The sequence below is a fragment of the Martes martes genome (genome assembly GCF_963455335.1).
Source record: "Martes martes genome assembly, chromosome: 11".
Taxonomy (NCBI): domain Eukaryota; kingdom Metazoa; phylum Chordata; class Mammalia; order Carnivora; family Mustelidae; genus Martes; species Martes martes.
Genome location: NC_137899.1, coordinates 9,666,096 through 9,683,794, shown reverse-complemented (window position 1 = coordinate 9,683,794; position 17,699 = coordinate 9,666,096). Strand labels below are relative to the sequence as shown.

General features: G+C 45.6%; 1 protein-coding gene across 3 annotated transcripts in view; it reads left to right on the top strand.

The window, feature by feature from the left end:
- The window catches only part of HECW1 (HECT, C2 and WW domain containing E3 ubiquitin protein ligase 1), a gene marked incomplete at its 5' end in the record, with an annotated part of 447,342 nt that overhangs the window by 398,867 nt on the left and 30,776 nt on the right, over positions 1–17,699 (top strand). For all 3 annotated transcript variants that reach the window (XM_080818019.1, XM_080818018.1, XM_080818020.1), the window contains 3 exons: positions 3,547–3,667; positions 4,441–4,554; positions 5,387–5,539. In XM_080818019.1, the coding sequence (XP_080674145.1) occupies positions 3,547–3,667; positions 4,441–4,554; positions 5,387–5,539 (388 nt within the window). The remainder of the gene's footprint in view (positions 1–3,546; positions 3,668–4,440; positions 4,555–5,386; positions 5,540–17,699) is intronic.

Here is a 17,699-nt window from a genome sequence, read left to right as displayed (position 1 = left end):
AAGAAGGATGAGGAACTTCGCCTGAGCCAATATCAGGACAGCCAAATGTTTCTGGTGCACACAGGATGACTTACTTTTGGGGAGCAGAGCCTTCCATTTGGGGACAACTGTGGGTCTCCATGATGATCTGTCATTTTGTCATAGATATTGTCCTAGCCTGATAAAGTATCTGCACTTTGGTTCAAACAGTTGACAGTAGAGTATGATTTTAACATCTTGACATGGGGGAGATATCATAGTACAAATAGAAAAACAAAAGAGAATAAAGAGTTATTTGCTAAATGATAATTATTTGTGTAACTTTTATAAAAGGCATCAACTTTCCTAATGAGGCATTACTAATACCATGAACCAAACAATCATCCAATTCATTTTAATTTTTAATTCTCCTAGCTCTGACCATGGGGTCCTAGATTATGTAATCCAAATATTTTGATGTGAAATTTTATAATTCTCATATTTTTAGACCTTCGTGAAATTTACCTCGGTGCTACAGAGATAGCAAATCATAAATATTTATGCCAAAGCACTTTGTAAAGCATAAATTATTAGAAAAATACATAGTAGTGATCATGGGCATAGTGGTAGTACCAGTAGTAATAGAAGTCATATTATAAAATACACTGCATTCTACTGGGCAGAAAATGCTACTTGCACCTAAAGACTTGTATTCTAGTTGAACCTGTAGCCTGAAACCTGTCATTTCACTCAGGATAGCTCTTTTCAAGTGGTGGCTGTTGGTTCCCTTATACCTCAGGTGCTGGGGGGCACAAAGGTGAGGCTAGGGCCCTTCATGCTTCCTTGATTATACTACTCAGCTGTCTCTCCCCATCACCCCCAGTTGCTGTCATCTCCCAGCCTTTCTGTCATTCTCAAAGACTGTGGTACCTGTCTCATAATCTCCCTCTCCTTCTCAAGTGCTTCCATCATCCTGAATGACTTCAGCATACACAAGGACACCCATTCATTTCCCTGGGCTCCTGGTTTCTGGAATTTCTGGTCTGCAATGACCTTCTCCCCAGTGCAACCACTTGTTCCCACAGTCATCTTCCCACCCCTGTCATTATCTCTAAAATCACTGATTCAAGCATCTTACTCCCATCCAACATGCTTGTTCAACTACTCTCCCCATTACTGTCCTTTGTCCTCATCAGGACCTTAGTTCATGCATGTCTCTCCTTTCCTTTCTGTTCTTCCCTTACCCAGCATAGATTGCACAGTTCATTTTCTTCGTAACATCTGTGCCAATGGCCTAACCTCCCCAGTCCTCTCCAATTTTGTTTGCAGAACTCTGCCCCTTGATAAACATACTATCTGCTTCCTCTACATCTATGCTCAGGACTTCTTGGGCAAATTCATCTGACAGGGCAGATTACAAACTATATGTTAGTCATCTCTCACCTCACCTGGACCTTGAACACCCAAAAGAAAACTCTACCACGTTTCCTAGGTAAACTTCCCTACTGCTGTTTATTCTTTCTTTCTTTCTTTCTTCCTTTCTTTCTTTCCTTCTTTTTTTTTTTTTTTTTTTTAAATAGAGAGCGCGCACGGCGGGAGGGGCCCAACACAGGGCTTGATCTCAAAACCCTGGGATCATGACCTGAGCCAAAATCAAGAGTCAGACACTTAACAAACTGAGCCACCCAGATGCCCCTCTACTGCTATTTTGAATGTTTATGTGCCCCTCAAAACTCCAGCTCTCTGTGTCTCTCCTAGCAAATGATGTCCCTTCTCCCTTCACTGAGAAAACTGAAGCCATTAGGTAGACATTTGCTCAAATGCCTGCTGCCAATCCTACAAGCCTTCCAAGCCTACCCCTCCTTCCACTCCACACTGGTACATCAGAGGACCTGTCTTCACTAAGGTCACCATGACCTCCAGACACACAGTCCAGTGGGTGATTCTCACATTTAGCATTAAGCCACATTTGGCATTATTGATTGCTCCCCCTCTTAAGTCACCTCTTCAGTAAGCTTCTGTGACACTACTGTATGCATGTCAAGTACTTCTTTGGCCACCTGTGCAGACTCATCCTTCACTTCCTGCCATGCCCAAAACTCAGTCCCAGGTTTCTTCTCTTCTCTCTCTCAAACCATGTCTCTTTCCAATCAGACATTCAAAGGTAGCACCATCAAAGACCAAGCTTATGATCTGCCCCACAGATTTGTTCTTTCATTGTCCCCATCTCAGTGACTATCAGTGCAGTTCCTTCAATTACAAAATCTAAAGCCCACCTCTCCCTCACTACCTATGTCCAGTTCATTGCCACCTAAACACACCACAGTCTGTTCCCTCCTCACCTCCACTGACACCACCCTAGTCCAGTTTAGGCTCTTTAAATCCACCCCAGTCCTCTCATTTTTCTCTCTGCTGCAGAAAGACTAATGTTTTCATAACTCAATTGTCATCCTGTCAGTCCTCCTGCAGTGGCTTCCTACTGTGCTTAGTATTAAACAGAATTGTTTAGCAGAATGGACCTTTTCCTTTTGATCATCCACCCACCTCTCAAGCCTTATTTGCATCACTCTGATCCGTGTACCCTGAGCCCCACTTTCCATTCTACCTCAGTACCTTTGTACATGCTGATCTTCTACCTAGACTGCTCTTCTCCCAGCTCATTTCTTGTTTTAGTTAAACGGAAGCCTTTCCCAACTAATTCAGTCTAATTCATGCTTACTTATTCTTCCCCAGGGAATATTCCCCAGGGAAGCCTTCCCAAACTTGGCCAGAGTGTTCTGTGATATCAAAGAACTGAGTTCCTTTCCTTCATAGCTAGCAGTTATCTCAACTTGTAATTATATTGTCCTTCCTGTGAGTTTATTGGTATCAGTCTTCTTTAGAATATTAATTCAATACCTGGAATATAGTAGTTATTGAAGGGGCAAGCCATGATTCTGGCCATCTGTAAAACTAGGAGAAGAATGTTATATTTTTTCCACTCCTTTTCTCACTAAAAAGTGTATAAGGATAACAAAGCATTCACAAAGCAGTGATATAAAAACTCTCTTCTAAATAGGATCAGCAAGTCATTATTATTATTATTACAAATGTTTCCTCTATGATGCAAGATAATCTAATATAAAGGCCTCAAAGCTCTGGGCCCTACAGGTCACCTTTGTTTATTTTAGGGTCAGTATAGTTAGACAAGTATGACATACACATGTGTTAGTCTGAGTTGCCTCTTTGTAGTTACAATCACTTATTATAATATGGAAACTTACAAGAAAAATTTATACTAGTTTGATATGTTGATTTAAATTATTTAAGTACAGTTAAGCCAACAGATATGCTCACCAAGGTATTGTTAAGAGAAATACAACTTGAGGTGGAGTGGAGGACATAAATGTTTATTGTCATCAGAATTCTTTTTTCTCTTAATGATATTACTTCCATTTATTACAAAAGAAACTGAAAGAGTAATGGAAATCAAAGAAAACTTTTTTGAGAAGAAAAATAAGACATAGGAATGTGCCTCTGGTTGGCCCTTCTTCTGACATTGCCGCACGTATCAGTGATGACCTTCAGACGGTGTGCTTCTCTCTGCAGGCTTACAGAGAGCCAGTGCAAGAGCGCCTTCACCCTACCGGAGAGACTTTGAAGCCAAGCTCCGAAATTTCTACCGAAAATTGGAAGCCAAAGGATTTGGTCAGGGTCCAGGGAAAATTAAGTGAGTGTTCCAATGCTTGTTCACCGAATTCGGATGCTAGATATTCCTGTCCTTTTCTCCCCTATACCTTTGTGATACTTTTTGGAGATTGGATTCCATGGTGTGGTAACAGTTCTGTTCATAGAAAGGAGGAAGGTTAAAAAAAAAAGTTGGGAAGAAAGAAGGAAGGAAGTTAAATTGGAAGAGGAGCAGGAAGGAAGGAAAGAGAAGAGAAGGAGAGAGAGAAAAAACATTTCAGACAAAGGCATATACAAAATTAATGGTAGACCTTTTCAGAAAGCCAAGAATCTTGAACTAAATTTAAAAAATTATGTATTTCCTCTTACTTATTCTTGGAGCAAATTTAATTCATTGGTCAAGTTCATAGATTCTATAACTTTGTTACAGAGGTCTAAGTGAATAGTTATATTTTTCCCCTCTGGGTTTATTTGTGTTCATCTTTAAAAGCTAAATCTAAACTCAGGAATCCAACTTAAGAGATTCTCTTTGGAATTGATCAAAAGAATCCTACAAGTAGGGTAATATGATGGAGGGCATCCAATTATAAAAACGTACATGTTGTCCTTGTGCTCCCAGTGTTTTGAAAAGAGCATTAAAATAAATCCATTGCTGAACTCGCAGGATCTGCACCTCGTTGGAGAGGCCAACGAGGAGAGGCCTCATTGTGAGTGCCCAAGCCAGACCATAAGCTTGGGTGCTCACAACTCATCTAGAGCACTCTCCAACATCAGAGCCCAGAGCCACTACTCACTGCCCACATGGCTTCTTCCCAGGCTCATCATCCGTCGGGACCATTTGTTGGAGGGAACCTTCAATCAGGTGATGGCCTATTCCCGGAAGGAGCTTCAGCGAAACAAACTCTACGTCACCTTTGTTGGAGAGGAGGGGTGAGGCACCAGCAGTTTTATGCAGACACCTCATTCAGTGTGGGCAGGCCCGTCACCAGATCTTCGTGATTTTTCTCAAAAAAGAACAGGGTAGCTCTTAGCCTTTGCCCCCAGGGGATTCTGATTATGTCCTTCCAGGAGGTCTTTCTCTCTCCAGGCGTTGCCAAACTTTAGAATTATGTTCTTCAAAAGCCCAAGATAATTGGCTTGTGCTGGAGTCTGAGGTTATGCATTTGTACTGTGCATAAGCAAAAATACAGACTTAAACTATTGGATCTTTATTTTTTCAGATCTTTATTGTATTTTTTCAGTTGTGTACACTTGAGTATCTGATCAAAAAACTCTTCCTTCTGGAGTGCACATAAAGAACTACATAGCAAATTTTTCCTAGAATTTCAGTGATTTTGTGAAAAACTATCTCAAACAGTGGAGGACAAGCCTACCTAGGAGGGCGTATCACAACAAACTTGGAAGTTTTCTTGGTTCTCACACATGTACTATCATGGGAAACACTTTTATGCCTCTCACAGCAAGCTCCTTCTTTTGAATGGGCCAGCTGTGTGGTTTTTTTTTTTTTTATTCAATCGTATGATTGAATAAAGGCTAAGAAACACTGCCGTAAGAATTTATTCATGGACATCTAGTAAGAAACATCCCGAAACTGCTTCCTCACTTTCTACAGCAGATTATGCTCCCACAGGCATCTACTGTAAAGATCTGAGGCCACTCTCTGCTTTCCCTACACTGACTGAAAGAACAGACTAGCACCTGGGTAGAAACAGGCCCCTCCCCCGCAAGTAACGAGCTTCTTGGGCCTCTGTTTCCTTTGCAGCCTAGACTACAGTGGTCCTTCGCGAGAGTTCTTCTTCCTTTTGTCTCAGGAGCTATTCAACCCTTACTACGGACTCTTTGAGTACTCTGCAAATGATACCTACACAGTGCAGATCAGCCCCATGTCCGCGTTTGTGGAAAACCATCTTGAATGGTAAGATCTGGAAGGCTTGCTCTCTCTGCTCAAGAGTTCTGGTCTTTCTCGGTCAGACGTCAGTAGTACTGACTTGAGCAGCACTATTTCTTGTTTAGAGCAGTGGGCCAGATACTAAGAGGGGTAATGAGTGTGAACAAGAAAGCCCTAGAAAGAAGATTCTGTTAGTTTTCACCCAGAACATGAAAGAAATTACTAAAGACACTGCAGATTTACTATCGACGGCAAACCGCTGAAAGAGCCAGTAATTGCCTTCTGAGGAAACACTAAGGTAAGTAGACGTAGTTGAATGTTGAAATATTTACCAAATGTTGAAAAGTCTACTGAAATCATAAGAGTCCCAGTGGAGGCTTCTTGGAGGTATTCACTGGGTTGGACATGTTTTTGACGGTGGACCAGTGGCTCTAGAACTGTCGATATCAGCTTGTGCCTCTTACTGTGAAGCAAATAAGGCTGCTGGGCCAGGTGCTCTCCGAACATCCTCCCGACTTGAAAATCCATTATTTCTTTAGTTCTCTTTTATGGAGGCATCCATTACCACTTACCGAGATGTGTAAGAAGATAACTATCAGTCAACTGTCTGCCATTCTGTGTGTGAGATACCGCAGATGTGGGTATTAGAAGTCTCCAGAAAGTTGCGTGGTACATCTAGGATGCAAGCTTCTTCCTGCTGTGGCACCACCACACCTGATTTGAAAAGTATTCCCACTCTCACTGTAGGAGCTGCTGCTGTTGAGAGGGAAATGAGTCCTAGAAACTGATAATATCGAACGTTGCTCATTTTTGATGTGTTGTGACAGCTGCTGGGGGAGGGAGCTCCTGGGGTGATCCCTGGCCTCCTGGCTGAGAGCCCCGATGCCCGTCTTTTGGTGCATAGCGTCAGAATGACTGACCTCTGCTAAGACTTCCAGCTATTGCACGTGTCCTCTCTCTCCAAAAACCCGTAGCTCGGAAGTTCTTGAGCGGAGCAGCAGTGTATCTGCACTCAGTGTCTGGCCCAAGTGAGGAACCAAAAGTTGCCCATTGTTGTTCCATTTCCTGTTCGTCCATAAGCGGGTGCTGAATGAAGTCTGTGAGGCAGAAGCACAGAGGCAGGGCAGGTGGAGCGTGCAAGAGGCCACTAAGGGGATTTGTGACCCTGAGAATTGAAGGCCAGCTCTGACTTAGGTCACATCAGGCGGGGTTCATTCCAACGGTAGAGAGTTCGGTAGCACCCACGACACGAGAGTACATGCATATGCGCGTTATCCTCAGTACAGTCCCTCAATTATCCCTTAGTTTGCGAGCGTGACATTTAAGACGGTGTCTTCGAAGTTGTGACTTACAGTCAACGATCAAGAAAGAAATATTTCCTTCAAATATTATGCCACATACGACTGTGCTAAGGTGTTGTGGGGATGCCTTCATTAATTTAGCATGGACGAACCCAACACACACTGTGTGCCAGGGAGATACAAAGATGAAATGAGGAAGCTCTTTCCCCCACGGAGTGGTGGAGTGGTGGGGAGCAGCACATGCGTAGACCAACAGCTGTGCTGTGGTGTCTTAAATGCCAGGCTACACGTACTTAACACACATGCACACGTGTGTATAAGCCTGGGGTGCATATATAAGCCTGAGAATCATATTAAATTGTATTATATAAAATTATATTATTTAAAATTGTACTACATTGTTTTAAATACATGTATTAAAACACATTGTATTAATTACAACTCTCAAAACCGCTCCACGCAAGGTGGGGGTGTGGGGAGTGAAGCCAGTGGATCTTATGAAAAGAGGGGATGACTACACCCCGTCTTAAGAGATTCAGCAGAGAAGGGGAGAGAAGATATGCCCAGGAACCAAATAGGGATTAAGAACTGAAAAGCATGAGAGGGAATGGAACCTTCTGCAAACAGTGTAGACATATCAGAGCAGAGAATGACCTCAGGGTTGTGGTGGGAAGTGAGGCTGGGGCAGGAGAGGCAGTTGGTCATAACCTACATGGAGTATACTGTAATTAGATTTGTGTTTTTTGAAAAGTAAATCTTGCCGTTGCGTGGAGACACATTTGAGGAGGTAAGACTGGAAAGAGTGAAACCAGCTCTAAAGCTATTGATGAGTCAAGGGGTTCACACTCAGGCAGAGGTGGTGTCCAAGGAAGGAAGAGACTGACTTGAAGGGCATCTTGGAGGGAGACTAGTTGGTTCACTGAAGTAATGGAGACTCGAGGGAAGGAGAGAAGCATAGCGTATGTCCAGAGTTGCCTGGTTGGATGGGCCGATACTACTGGCTGTGATGGGAGTTACGTGAGGTAAACGGTACTCAAAGACTTTATTTATTTAATTGAGAGAGAGAGAGAGAGAGAGAGAGAGCACATGAGCAGGTGGGACAGGGAGAGGGAGAGATGGTCTGAAGCAGCCTCCCGCCAAGTGCAAAGCCTAGCACGGGGCTCAATCTCACCACCACGAGATCATGACCTGAGCCAAAATCAAGAGTCAGACGCTCAACTGACTGAGCCCCCCCAGGTGCCCCTCAATGATATTTAGAAGAAAGATGAGGAATTCACCCTTTGGCCGGTAGTTTGCACTTTCTTCTGTAAGGACAGGTTGATGTGTTGTGTAACTAGAACTATGGCCCTGGTGAGCTGGAGAGCAGCCGGGCTAGAAACTAAGATGCGGGAGATTGCAGAGTGGCTGCACTTTGAGACGAGAGGAGAGCCCTCAGAGCTTGTGCAGAAGACGAGCAGAGCCAAGGCCCACAAGATGGGGACAGCACGGGTGTGCCGGGCACGGGCAGACCCTAAGAAAGCTAAGAAGGAAGAACCCGAGAGCTGAGTTCCTGGGAGGAGCATGATGAGGGAAGGAGCGCGCTCGTGGGAGCAGAAGGTGCTCAGGAGACACCTGCTGGGGACAGGGGAGGCAGTCTGGAGAGGGGGAGACAGAGGGGATGTGTAGGCAGCAGAATGGGGTCTGCAGGGCTCCAGAGCCTAGGATTTGGTGGACAGAACTGAGGGGATCCAGGAAGTAAGGGCATTCAGATGACCAAGGGGGCTGCATTCGGATGGTGGCACAGGGTAAGCAGGGTCAGTGCCGTGGTGGCATTGTTGGGACCCAGAGTTTTGAAGGAAACCTTGCAGTCAAGCACGTTTTAGTGCAAACACAGAGCAAGGCCACAGACAAAGACTTGCGGCTTGCTACCCGGGAGTGGCCTCAGTCACTTTCCACTGGGGAAGGTGGCTAAACCGCCGCCCAGCCCCTGCTCTCAAACCGGGCTCGGGTGCCTTCCGCTCACCTCTGGCATGCGCGGCGGAGGACAGCCGTGTCAATGTGTAAGTTACACTTTATTGCAGTGAGGAAGGGGACTGTTACACAGGGATGTTGCAAGCATTCGCAGAGTTCTCTGGGTGAATGCTTTATAAACATCAAAGGCCCAGAAGTAGGTACCCTAGAGGTGCTAACCGCTGCTTTCCAGAGGAAAGGACCTGGGGACTTTGCTCTGCCAAAGTCCCCACTCGTGTTGATTATATTGGCTGTGCAGCCTAGAACAAAACTGCAGGTAGCTTTCTGAGCAGCTCGCCATCTCCATGGAGCCCTGGCAGACGAGGCCGCTGTAGTGCTGTACATTGGAGGGAGAATCGTTATAAGGTGAGCAGGGACTTCCCCTCTGATGCAAGGCAGAAACTCGAAACTTCCAGTCCTCCGCACCCTGGGCCAGTGGAGACATGGGGATGCAGAACGAGCACGGGAGCTGGACAGCACAGGGAGCCTCACAGAGACTCGGACCCTTCTCTCATCTGCGCCGTAGGGGCTTGGGAGTAGGGAGCAAGCTTCCTTTGGGCGGTCAGAGCCATGGCTGAAAAAACTTGAGCCACTAGGGCACAGCCTGCTTTAGCTTTAGATGGGAAGCCCTGCTGGGCGGTGGGCATCGAGCGAATATTCCTTCTGGGTGTTTTGCTAGGAGCTATCCTTGTGCCTAGTAGCAAATAGTTTTACAAAGAAAACTGAGCACCCTGAAGTGCTCGGTCAGCTCGTTGGCAGACATTTTAAAGAGGGGCGCCAAGGAGGGCTCACACCTTGGAGTCACTCTGGGCCTTGCACAATGGGTGAGCACCGAGTGGGTGCCGAGGCCCCTGCCTGAGGCTTTGTCAGTGTCACTCCTGCAGCTGGGAGTTGATGACACTGTGGAGTTCGTCAGTGAATCCTGAGTTCTCAACCCTCAAAGCAGGTGCCGCACCCCCACTAGCAGGGTGGGCGGGGCTGTGGCTGATCTCAGGTATAGGTGCAGGGCTCTCCTTCCTTCCTCACTCCCAGGACTCTTTCTCCCATGATCCACGTGGGCTGTCAGGAGGATGATTCTTGCTGTGACCAATAACATCACACATAAGAAAACAGACCAAAAGAGTAGAGGACCCATCCTGGTTGCAGCCTTGATTTTGCAAGGCTGGAAATTGTCCCCGATGCAGAACAGGCCTGGGCAGGGGTCTGCCTGGAAGGAGGAGTGACTCCCACCCCCTGCCCACCTCTTCACTCTACACACCAGAAATAAACAGAAAACTCATCAGGTTTACAGGATTCCGACATCACCCAGGATTGAAACCTTGCTCAGGTGTGGCTGGAGGAGGCATCCTTGAACTGGTCTTTTTTCTTTCTTTTTTTCTCTTTTTTTCTGGTCTTTATCTGTCACTGGCCTTCTTCTGTGTCCCGTACTCTGATTTATGTGATTCTCCTTTGAAAATACCTTCATCGGAGCAGAGACGGGTCTGTCTCATTTTTACTCTAGCACATGCCTGCCAATTTGAGGTGTTAAAATAACATGTCTTTGAGGACTGGCTGGATAACTGAGTGTTGCTCCACAAGCCACACTAGTCACTTCCTTTTGCCAGGGCCGTTAAAATAGAGGGCTCCTACCTTCCATGTACAATTAGTTGCTCAAAGGTGCCCCTTGGTTACCATCTGTGATTTTAAAGCCCTTACAGTGTCAGCAATAAATGCACATGTCCCCTGGGAGCTCTGCACTCTGCTGTTACTGGTGGAGAGCCTGCATCTCTTCTCACACTGCGCGGGGCTCTCCATCACCTGCTTCCAGGCCAGCCTCCACCCGGAGATGGGCAGAGGAGCCTTCCCTGCCCGCTCCCATTTGACCGCAGCCGCCCAAAATTCTCTGGCCCCTGCTTGCTAGTGTGTGGGCTTCACATACACTGGAAAACAGCCAGTGAAATCAGAAGCCTGTACCATGGGGCATATGGATTCTACCCACTTCCCTTTGTTTCTACTCAAATGTTGAGAGATCCCAGTATGAATGAATATAGTATACACACATGAAGGAAACTGAAAAAAATCTGGTTTTGGGGGGGGAGGACTAGGACTTAGGCCTAAAAGGACTTCTTGTAATTGCTGTTTCTTTACTCATTTGTCCACTGACTTTACAAACTGAGAAGGACCCTGTCAGAGTCAGCAGTGATAATACTCCTGCAGTCACAGAAGGATGCAGCCCTGCCGGACGTGAGTCAGGCAGCAGTGGGCTGGGAAAGAGCATCTCGACACTCTTCTCCCACCCTCCAGCCCCACTGGCCAAACTACCCATAAACCAGAGGGCAAGGGATCTCCAGACATCGCAGCCCATAGCAGCCTGTCGCCAAGGTTACCGTGCAAGGCAAAGAATGGTGGGAAACCCATGAAAGTGAAAGGCCAGGATTAAAAATAGCTAGAAGAGCCTCTAGAGCTCGGACTTTCAATCCATCCACTAGAAATATTACCATTTGCTAAACTCCGTGTGTCTATCATATGTGTCTTTGACTACAGAAGCCTCCAAGTTCTATTCCAAAGTCTGTATCTTCATTCTTTGCCATTTGCATATTAATGAGGTGTTCATATGCTGACCTTTTAATTCTTTTAATCACTATTTTATACTGATTTTATGGCCCTGGAAATACAAAGCTAATACAAAGCTAAATAATAAAACATCCATTGAAAGCTTACTAACCATGCCAGGCACCATTCTAGACACTTTTGTATAATAATATTATAACCCAGATACTGAGTAGATGAAGGTGCTGCTACAGATGAAGACAATAAGGTACAGATGTAGCCAGTGTCACAGAGACAGTCACCAACCAAGTAGAGATGGGAACCTAGGCAACCTGGCTCCAGCATCAGGCTCTAGACCACATACTAGGGCAAAGGCAGGTATTTAAATGGACAAATTACAATACAATATGATAATTGCTATATATACCGCGTTATGCCCTTACCACATTGTATGGTAATGAGTATTAGGTACAAGAGCCTTAAGAATGAGTGCGAGAGTATTATATTGTTGGACGTTTAGATTTATTCTATTTTTAAAAAGATTTTTTTTTATTTATTTATTTGAGAGAGAGAGAGAGGGAACAGGTGGAGGAGCAGAGGGAGAGGGAGAAACAGACCCACCCCCCTGAGCAGGGAATGATCCCAGGACCCTGGGATCGTGACCTGAGCAGGGGATAGATGCTTAACCAACCGAGCCACCCAGGTGCCCAGGTTATTCCATTTTTTAAAAAACTGGTGTGAAGGGGCGCCTGGGTGGCTCAGTGGGTTAAAGCCTCTGCCTTCGGCTCAGGTCATGATCCCAGGGTCCTGGGATCGAGCCCCGCATCGGGCTCTCTGCTCTGGCGGGGAGGCTGCTTCCCCCGCCCCCCCCCCTCTGCCTGCCTCTCTGCCTACTTGTGATCTCTCTCTCTCTGTCAAACAAATAAATAAAATGTTTAAAAAAAAAAACTGGTGTGAACACTTTAATAAATATCCTTTATATTAAAAAAAAAAAAAGAATGACTGGGAAATTAGGGTACCTGGGTGGCTTGGTCATTTAGCCTCTGCCCTGAGCTCAGGTCATGATCCCAGGATCTTGGGATCGAGCCCCACCTTGGGCTCCCTGCTCAGCCAGGAGCCTGCTTCTCCCTTTCCCTCTGCCCCTCCCCCTGTTTGTGCATGCTCTCCCTCTCTCTCTCTATGTGTCAAATAAATAAATAAATAAATAAATAAATGTGTGGGGAAAGGGGACTTCCAGATAGAGGTCTCAACATTCACAACAGGGTAGAGAAGTGAACACACATATGTCTGTTTGGTGTGGCTACAAAATAGAGATTAGGCTCTAAAGGCGTCCTCATATTAGTAGGAAAGGGCATCTGATGGCATTCCAGGGATTTGAATTTTATCATGAAGATGACAATGTAATATCTTTAGAGGAATGTCTTGATCAGATCTGTATTTTCAAAAGTCAACTCTGGTTATAAGTAGTTGAATTGGAGTGGGCAATGGGGGTGTCATTTAAGAGGCTGTTGAAACAGTCCTTTCAAAAGAAAATAGGGCAAAAGCAGTGGGAATGGAATTATTTCAGAAGGAGAATGGGCAAATGAACAAAGCTTGGTGATGAATTACAGATGATAGTTAAGTATATGAAATTTTCCACTTGCTATAAAGTGATATATAAGAAAATACCAAGTAAAAACTTCTCATGTATTCTGAATGAAGGTGACAAAACTGTAAATGTTCAAAGCTCTAAACGTATTTTTATGTCTAATACAAAGTATGAATGGTGCAAATGCATATATTTTCAAATTACTATGTTTGAGTAGGAAAGATTCACCTTCAGTTTAAACATCTCCTCTAAGGGCCTACCCTGATCAGTTGATTTAAAATAGCCTATCCATTTATAAGTCTCCAACTTAACAGCTTTTCATAGTGACAGAACTTATTGCTGTATGAAATAAAGTATATTTATATATTTATCTTATATATTTATAACTCATTATTGGTTTGTCTCTCCCCCTAGGATGTAAGCCCTGTAAGACCACAGCCTTGTTTTCCTAGTCACAATCTTGGCGCTCAATAACTATGTGTAGAAGCAAAGAGAGATCACAAATAGGCAGAGCATCAGGCGGGGGTGGGGGGAGCAGGCCCCCTGCTGAGCAGAGAGCCCGATGTGGGACTCAATCCCAGGACCCTGAGATCATGACCTGAGCCGAAGGCAGAGGCTTAAACCACTGAGCCACCCATGCACCCCTCATTTCAATTTTTAGTTCAGAATATTTGGGATTTGGAAAAACAGTGCTCATTTTTGAATGTCATTCAAGATTCTACCGATTGTCCTCTCTAAGATCACCACTGGAAGTTCTTTTTCTGTCTCAGTGATTCTAAATGCTGCTTCTCCCAGAGCAAACCTAAGATCTTAGCGCTGAAGACTAAACAATCGAAACAGGTGAATGGCTTCTCTGTTCTGAGGCAGAGTGCTAGAGTGTCACACGTGCTCTGTTTTAAGTACTAGCATGCATCACTTTAAAACAATTACTGTGATGTGAGTCACTCTTTACATTATCACCAGCAGCAGGTTTTCAGAAGCCAGGTTTCAAATCTGACACTGTTTCATCCGTTTCTGTTCAACAGGTAGAAGGTCCATGTGGTCATTTCATGTCAGTGATGGTGACCCATCTAAGCCTACCAGTGTCATAACCAGAACTCTAAGACCTCTCAAGTCAAAATCTCCAGGAACCTTTGTAACTGTAGCATAGACTCTTCCCCTCCTTCTGCCTCTGCCTTGACCTCTCTCCCTTTCCAAGCAGACACTACTTGGGTGGTAAAAATCTTCTGCTTTCAGGTCTTTAGCAAAGGGAGGTGCGGGGAGGAGGGAGACTCCTTTGAACATGTTAAGAGGTTGGCCAAGTGGGTATTAAGTGTAATTGTAGAGTTTTATGGAACTTAAGAAGTCCTGGATAACATAATTTAAATGTCCCTTGCTACATGTGCAGAGTCTTGAATTAGTAGGTAGAAACCACAATATCACAAGATCCCATTGGATGTCTCCTGGCCTTTCAACCTCCCCAGGATCCCTCCTGACAGAAGAGCTCAGTGTATAGTTTTTATTTGAGTCAGGATCAGATAAACTCCCTTACTGCACATCATCCAGCAGCAATTGCTAGGGCTTTCTGTGGACCAAGAGCTTCGTGGGTCCTGTCTGGCTGAATCTGAGTAGACTCCCCAACCATGCTATCAAGTAACTATGGCACAGAAACTAGGTTAGAAATCACATTAAAATGAGCGTGACCTGTTGTGACTGTGTCCATTCTGTTTGTTTCTTACCCAGCTTTCTTCAGAACTTGTGAGGAAGTTTAGGCAAGATTTCAAAACTTAGAATGCTCACTTTGATACTTGCATTATCTAGAAATAGACCTGAGGATTTAGTATATTTAAAATACTCAATTCAGTTGGGAAAGAACGGTCTCCTCTGTTAATGATGCCAATACAATGAGCTGTACAACAAAACACTAGGTTAAATTTCTCTCTAATCTGAAAGCATATGTAAAAATTATAGCAAAATTTCTTCAAGCAAATCTAGGTGACATAGATATTCTAGAACATAAACATTATTGAGAATGTAAAAGAAACAAGAAGCCTTGTGTGGTAGAGACTTCTTAAATCATGATTGGAACCCTAGAATCTATCATAGAAAAGACATTTGAATATATATAAAAATCAGAAGACTTTTTTATGGCAGAAATACCACAAACAAATTCAAAAGGCAAGCTTAAAAAATGGATCTATGGTCATTTTAATGAATTTATCTAAAGATAACGTGTGCGATTTTTTGAAAATAAATTCACAGGGGCACCAGGCTGGCTCAGTCGTTAAGCATCTGCCTTCGGCTTAAGTCATGATCTCAGGGTCCTGGGATCAAGCCCTCCATCGGGCTCCCTGCTCAGGGGAAAGTCGTCTTTTTCCTCTCCCACTCCCACTGCTTGTGTTCCCTCTCTCTGTGTGTCTCTCTTTGTCAAATAAATAAACAAAATCTTTTTAAAAAATAAAAAAAAATTCCTAGGGACACCTGGGTGGTGCAGTCAGTTAAGCGTCTGACTCATGGTTTCGGCTCAGGTCGTGATCTCGGGTCCTGAGATGGAGCTCCACGTCAGGCTCTGCACTTGACACTGAGTCTGCTTAAGACTCTCTCTGCCCCTTCCCCCGCTGCTTGCATTCTCTCTGCTTCTCTCTCAAATAAATAAATCTTTAAAAACAAATAACTAAATACATTCCTAAAGACTAAAATGCCATTTGGTACAAAGGGCTTAGCTGAATTCCTAGTTGGAAGCATGTCTCAGACATGAACCCCTCCATGCACTCCCGCTGCTGGGGACTGGGTGCCCATCACACAGCCTGCCTGGCAGCGAGCTTCCTCGGGCTAAATGCTTCGCATTCGTGCTGCTGCCTTGCTCTCCTGACCTGGTCTCTTCCTTTCTCTATCCCATTCTGCCACCACCCACCCACCCCCACCCACCCCCCACCCCCGTTACTCAGCACAAAAATCTGTACTAATTCCCACTGTCTACAGAATGCAGTCCAGATTCCTCAGATCCTCGGGACAGCCCGGGAGGTCTGAGATGGCTGGCCTTGAGACACCGTCTGCCTCTCTGGCCAGTCCCTCCTTTGTCCTCCTCCTGCGTCTCCCAGGGCTACACTCCACTCTCCTCTGCCCCCTATGGTTCCTATTGTCCCTCTGTCCCTCAATCATAGGGGCCCACATTTCATCCACCCTTAAAGCCCACCTAAAATATTTAGTCGTTCCTTCCTGATTTCTTTCCTGAACTTTCTTCTGGAAAACAACTTCTTCTCTTGAGTTCTTTGAGAAGCCAAGGTGTTCAAACCCTTTTAACTGAAACTGCTTGCCAGTGGAATGCGTGTTCAATCCCTCCATCTAGAACAAGGACAGTAGAGCCAGTCTCTGTCAGGTGCTGGGTGGCTGCTCACTTGCCCGCTCAGATCCTTCTTCTCCCTCCCTGGGTCTTCACGTTGTGAAGATTTGTGTTAGTTTGGAAACTGGATCAGGCAACACCTTACTGTCTTTGCTCTTTGCACCCAGCGTGGTGTCTGGCATAGAGGCAGCACCCCAGTTCCTGAGCCGGGGCGTCACTCAGCACTAGGTGATGATTTCAGAGCCTGGCAAACCTGCCTGCACATTTCTACTCCCCTCTTCAGTGCTGTGTGAACCTGGGCAGCTTTCTTAACCTATCTGAATCTCAGCCTCCTTGAGAGAACGGTGCCTGTTCTGCATGGTGGAGCAGAAAGTATAGCAGAAGGTTGTAAACGTAGATGCCATCATTCTGTCCTCGATATTCCGCAGGCACGTCGGAAGGTGCCAGAGAGAGCTAGAGTGGTTCCTTCCATCCGCAGTTTCTCAACCTCAGCACTGGTGACATTTGGGGCCAGATAATTATTGGAGGGACTGTCCTGTGTGTTGTAGAATGTTTAGCAGCGTCCCTAGCCTCTGCTCTCTGGGAATGGTTGCACCACCCCCACCGTAGCCAGTTGTGACAACCCAAAATATCTCTAGAGGTTGCCAGATGTCTCCTGGGAGGCAGATGTCTCCCTGTTGAGGACCCCTGCTTTTATGTTCCCATGTGGAAAGGGGTTGAGCAAAGAAAAGTACCTCCTGGCTGAACAAGGGCAGCCACATTTTTGCAGGATAAAGAATATTTCTGAAGGCTTATCGTATCGTGAAAACATGTTTCATATTGGAATAAGTCATTTTTTTCGATATCTTTGGTTACTGGATCCGCATAACCCAGTCTCTGAGCAGGGACCAGGCAAGAGCCTCGGTGCCGTCAGGTCCCTCACTCCAGGCTCTGATTCTTTCTAGTCCATCCACGAGGGAGCCTCCCACTTGCTTTAATCATTTGCTTCCAGGACACTTGCCTGCTGGATTCGGCGGTAAAGCTTAGAGAGAGGCCGTGCATCTCAGGAATCAGGAGGCATGTGGAGTTCCTTGGGAGGGTTGCAGGCAGGGAGTTCTCTCTGGCCCGGTGCTGTCACCTGCCCCGCAGACTACCTGCTTCCTCCCAGTGGGCCTGCAGCTGTGCAGGAGGGCCTGGTACCCCACGGCAGTCTTCCTGTAGACCCGGAGGGAGCAGCACCAGAGCAAACTGCTGGGGGTGCTGCCGGGGCGAAGTCCAACCCACTAGTAGCTGTGGCACTGGGAGACGAGCTTGGGGCCAAACCCAGCACTCAGGGGGCAGGAATGTGCACTGAGCAGAGGAAACGAAAACAATGCTGGGCGCAGCATGGGAGCAAGGAGCCGGGAAATGTCACCCTGTTGGAGGACAGGGCACCGCAAAGAGTCCCAGCTCCACTTTCCTAACACCTAGGCCAGAACA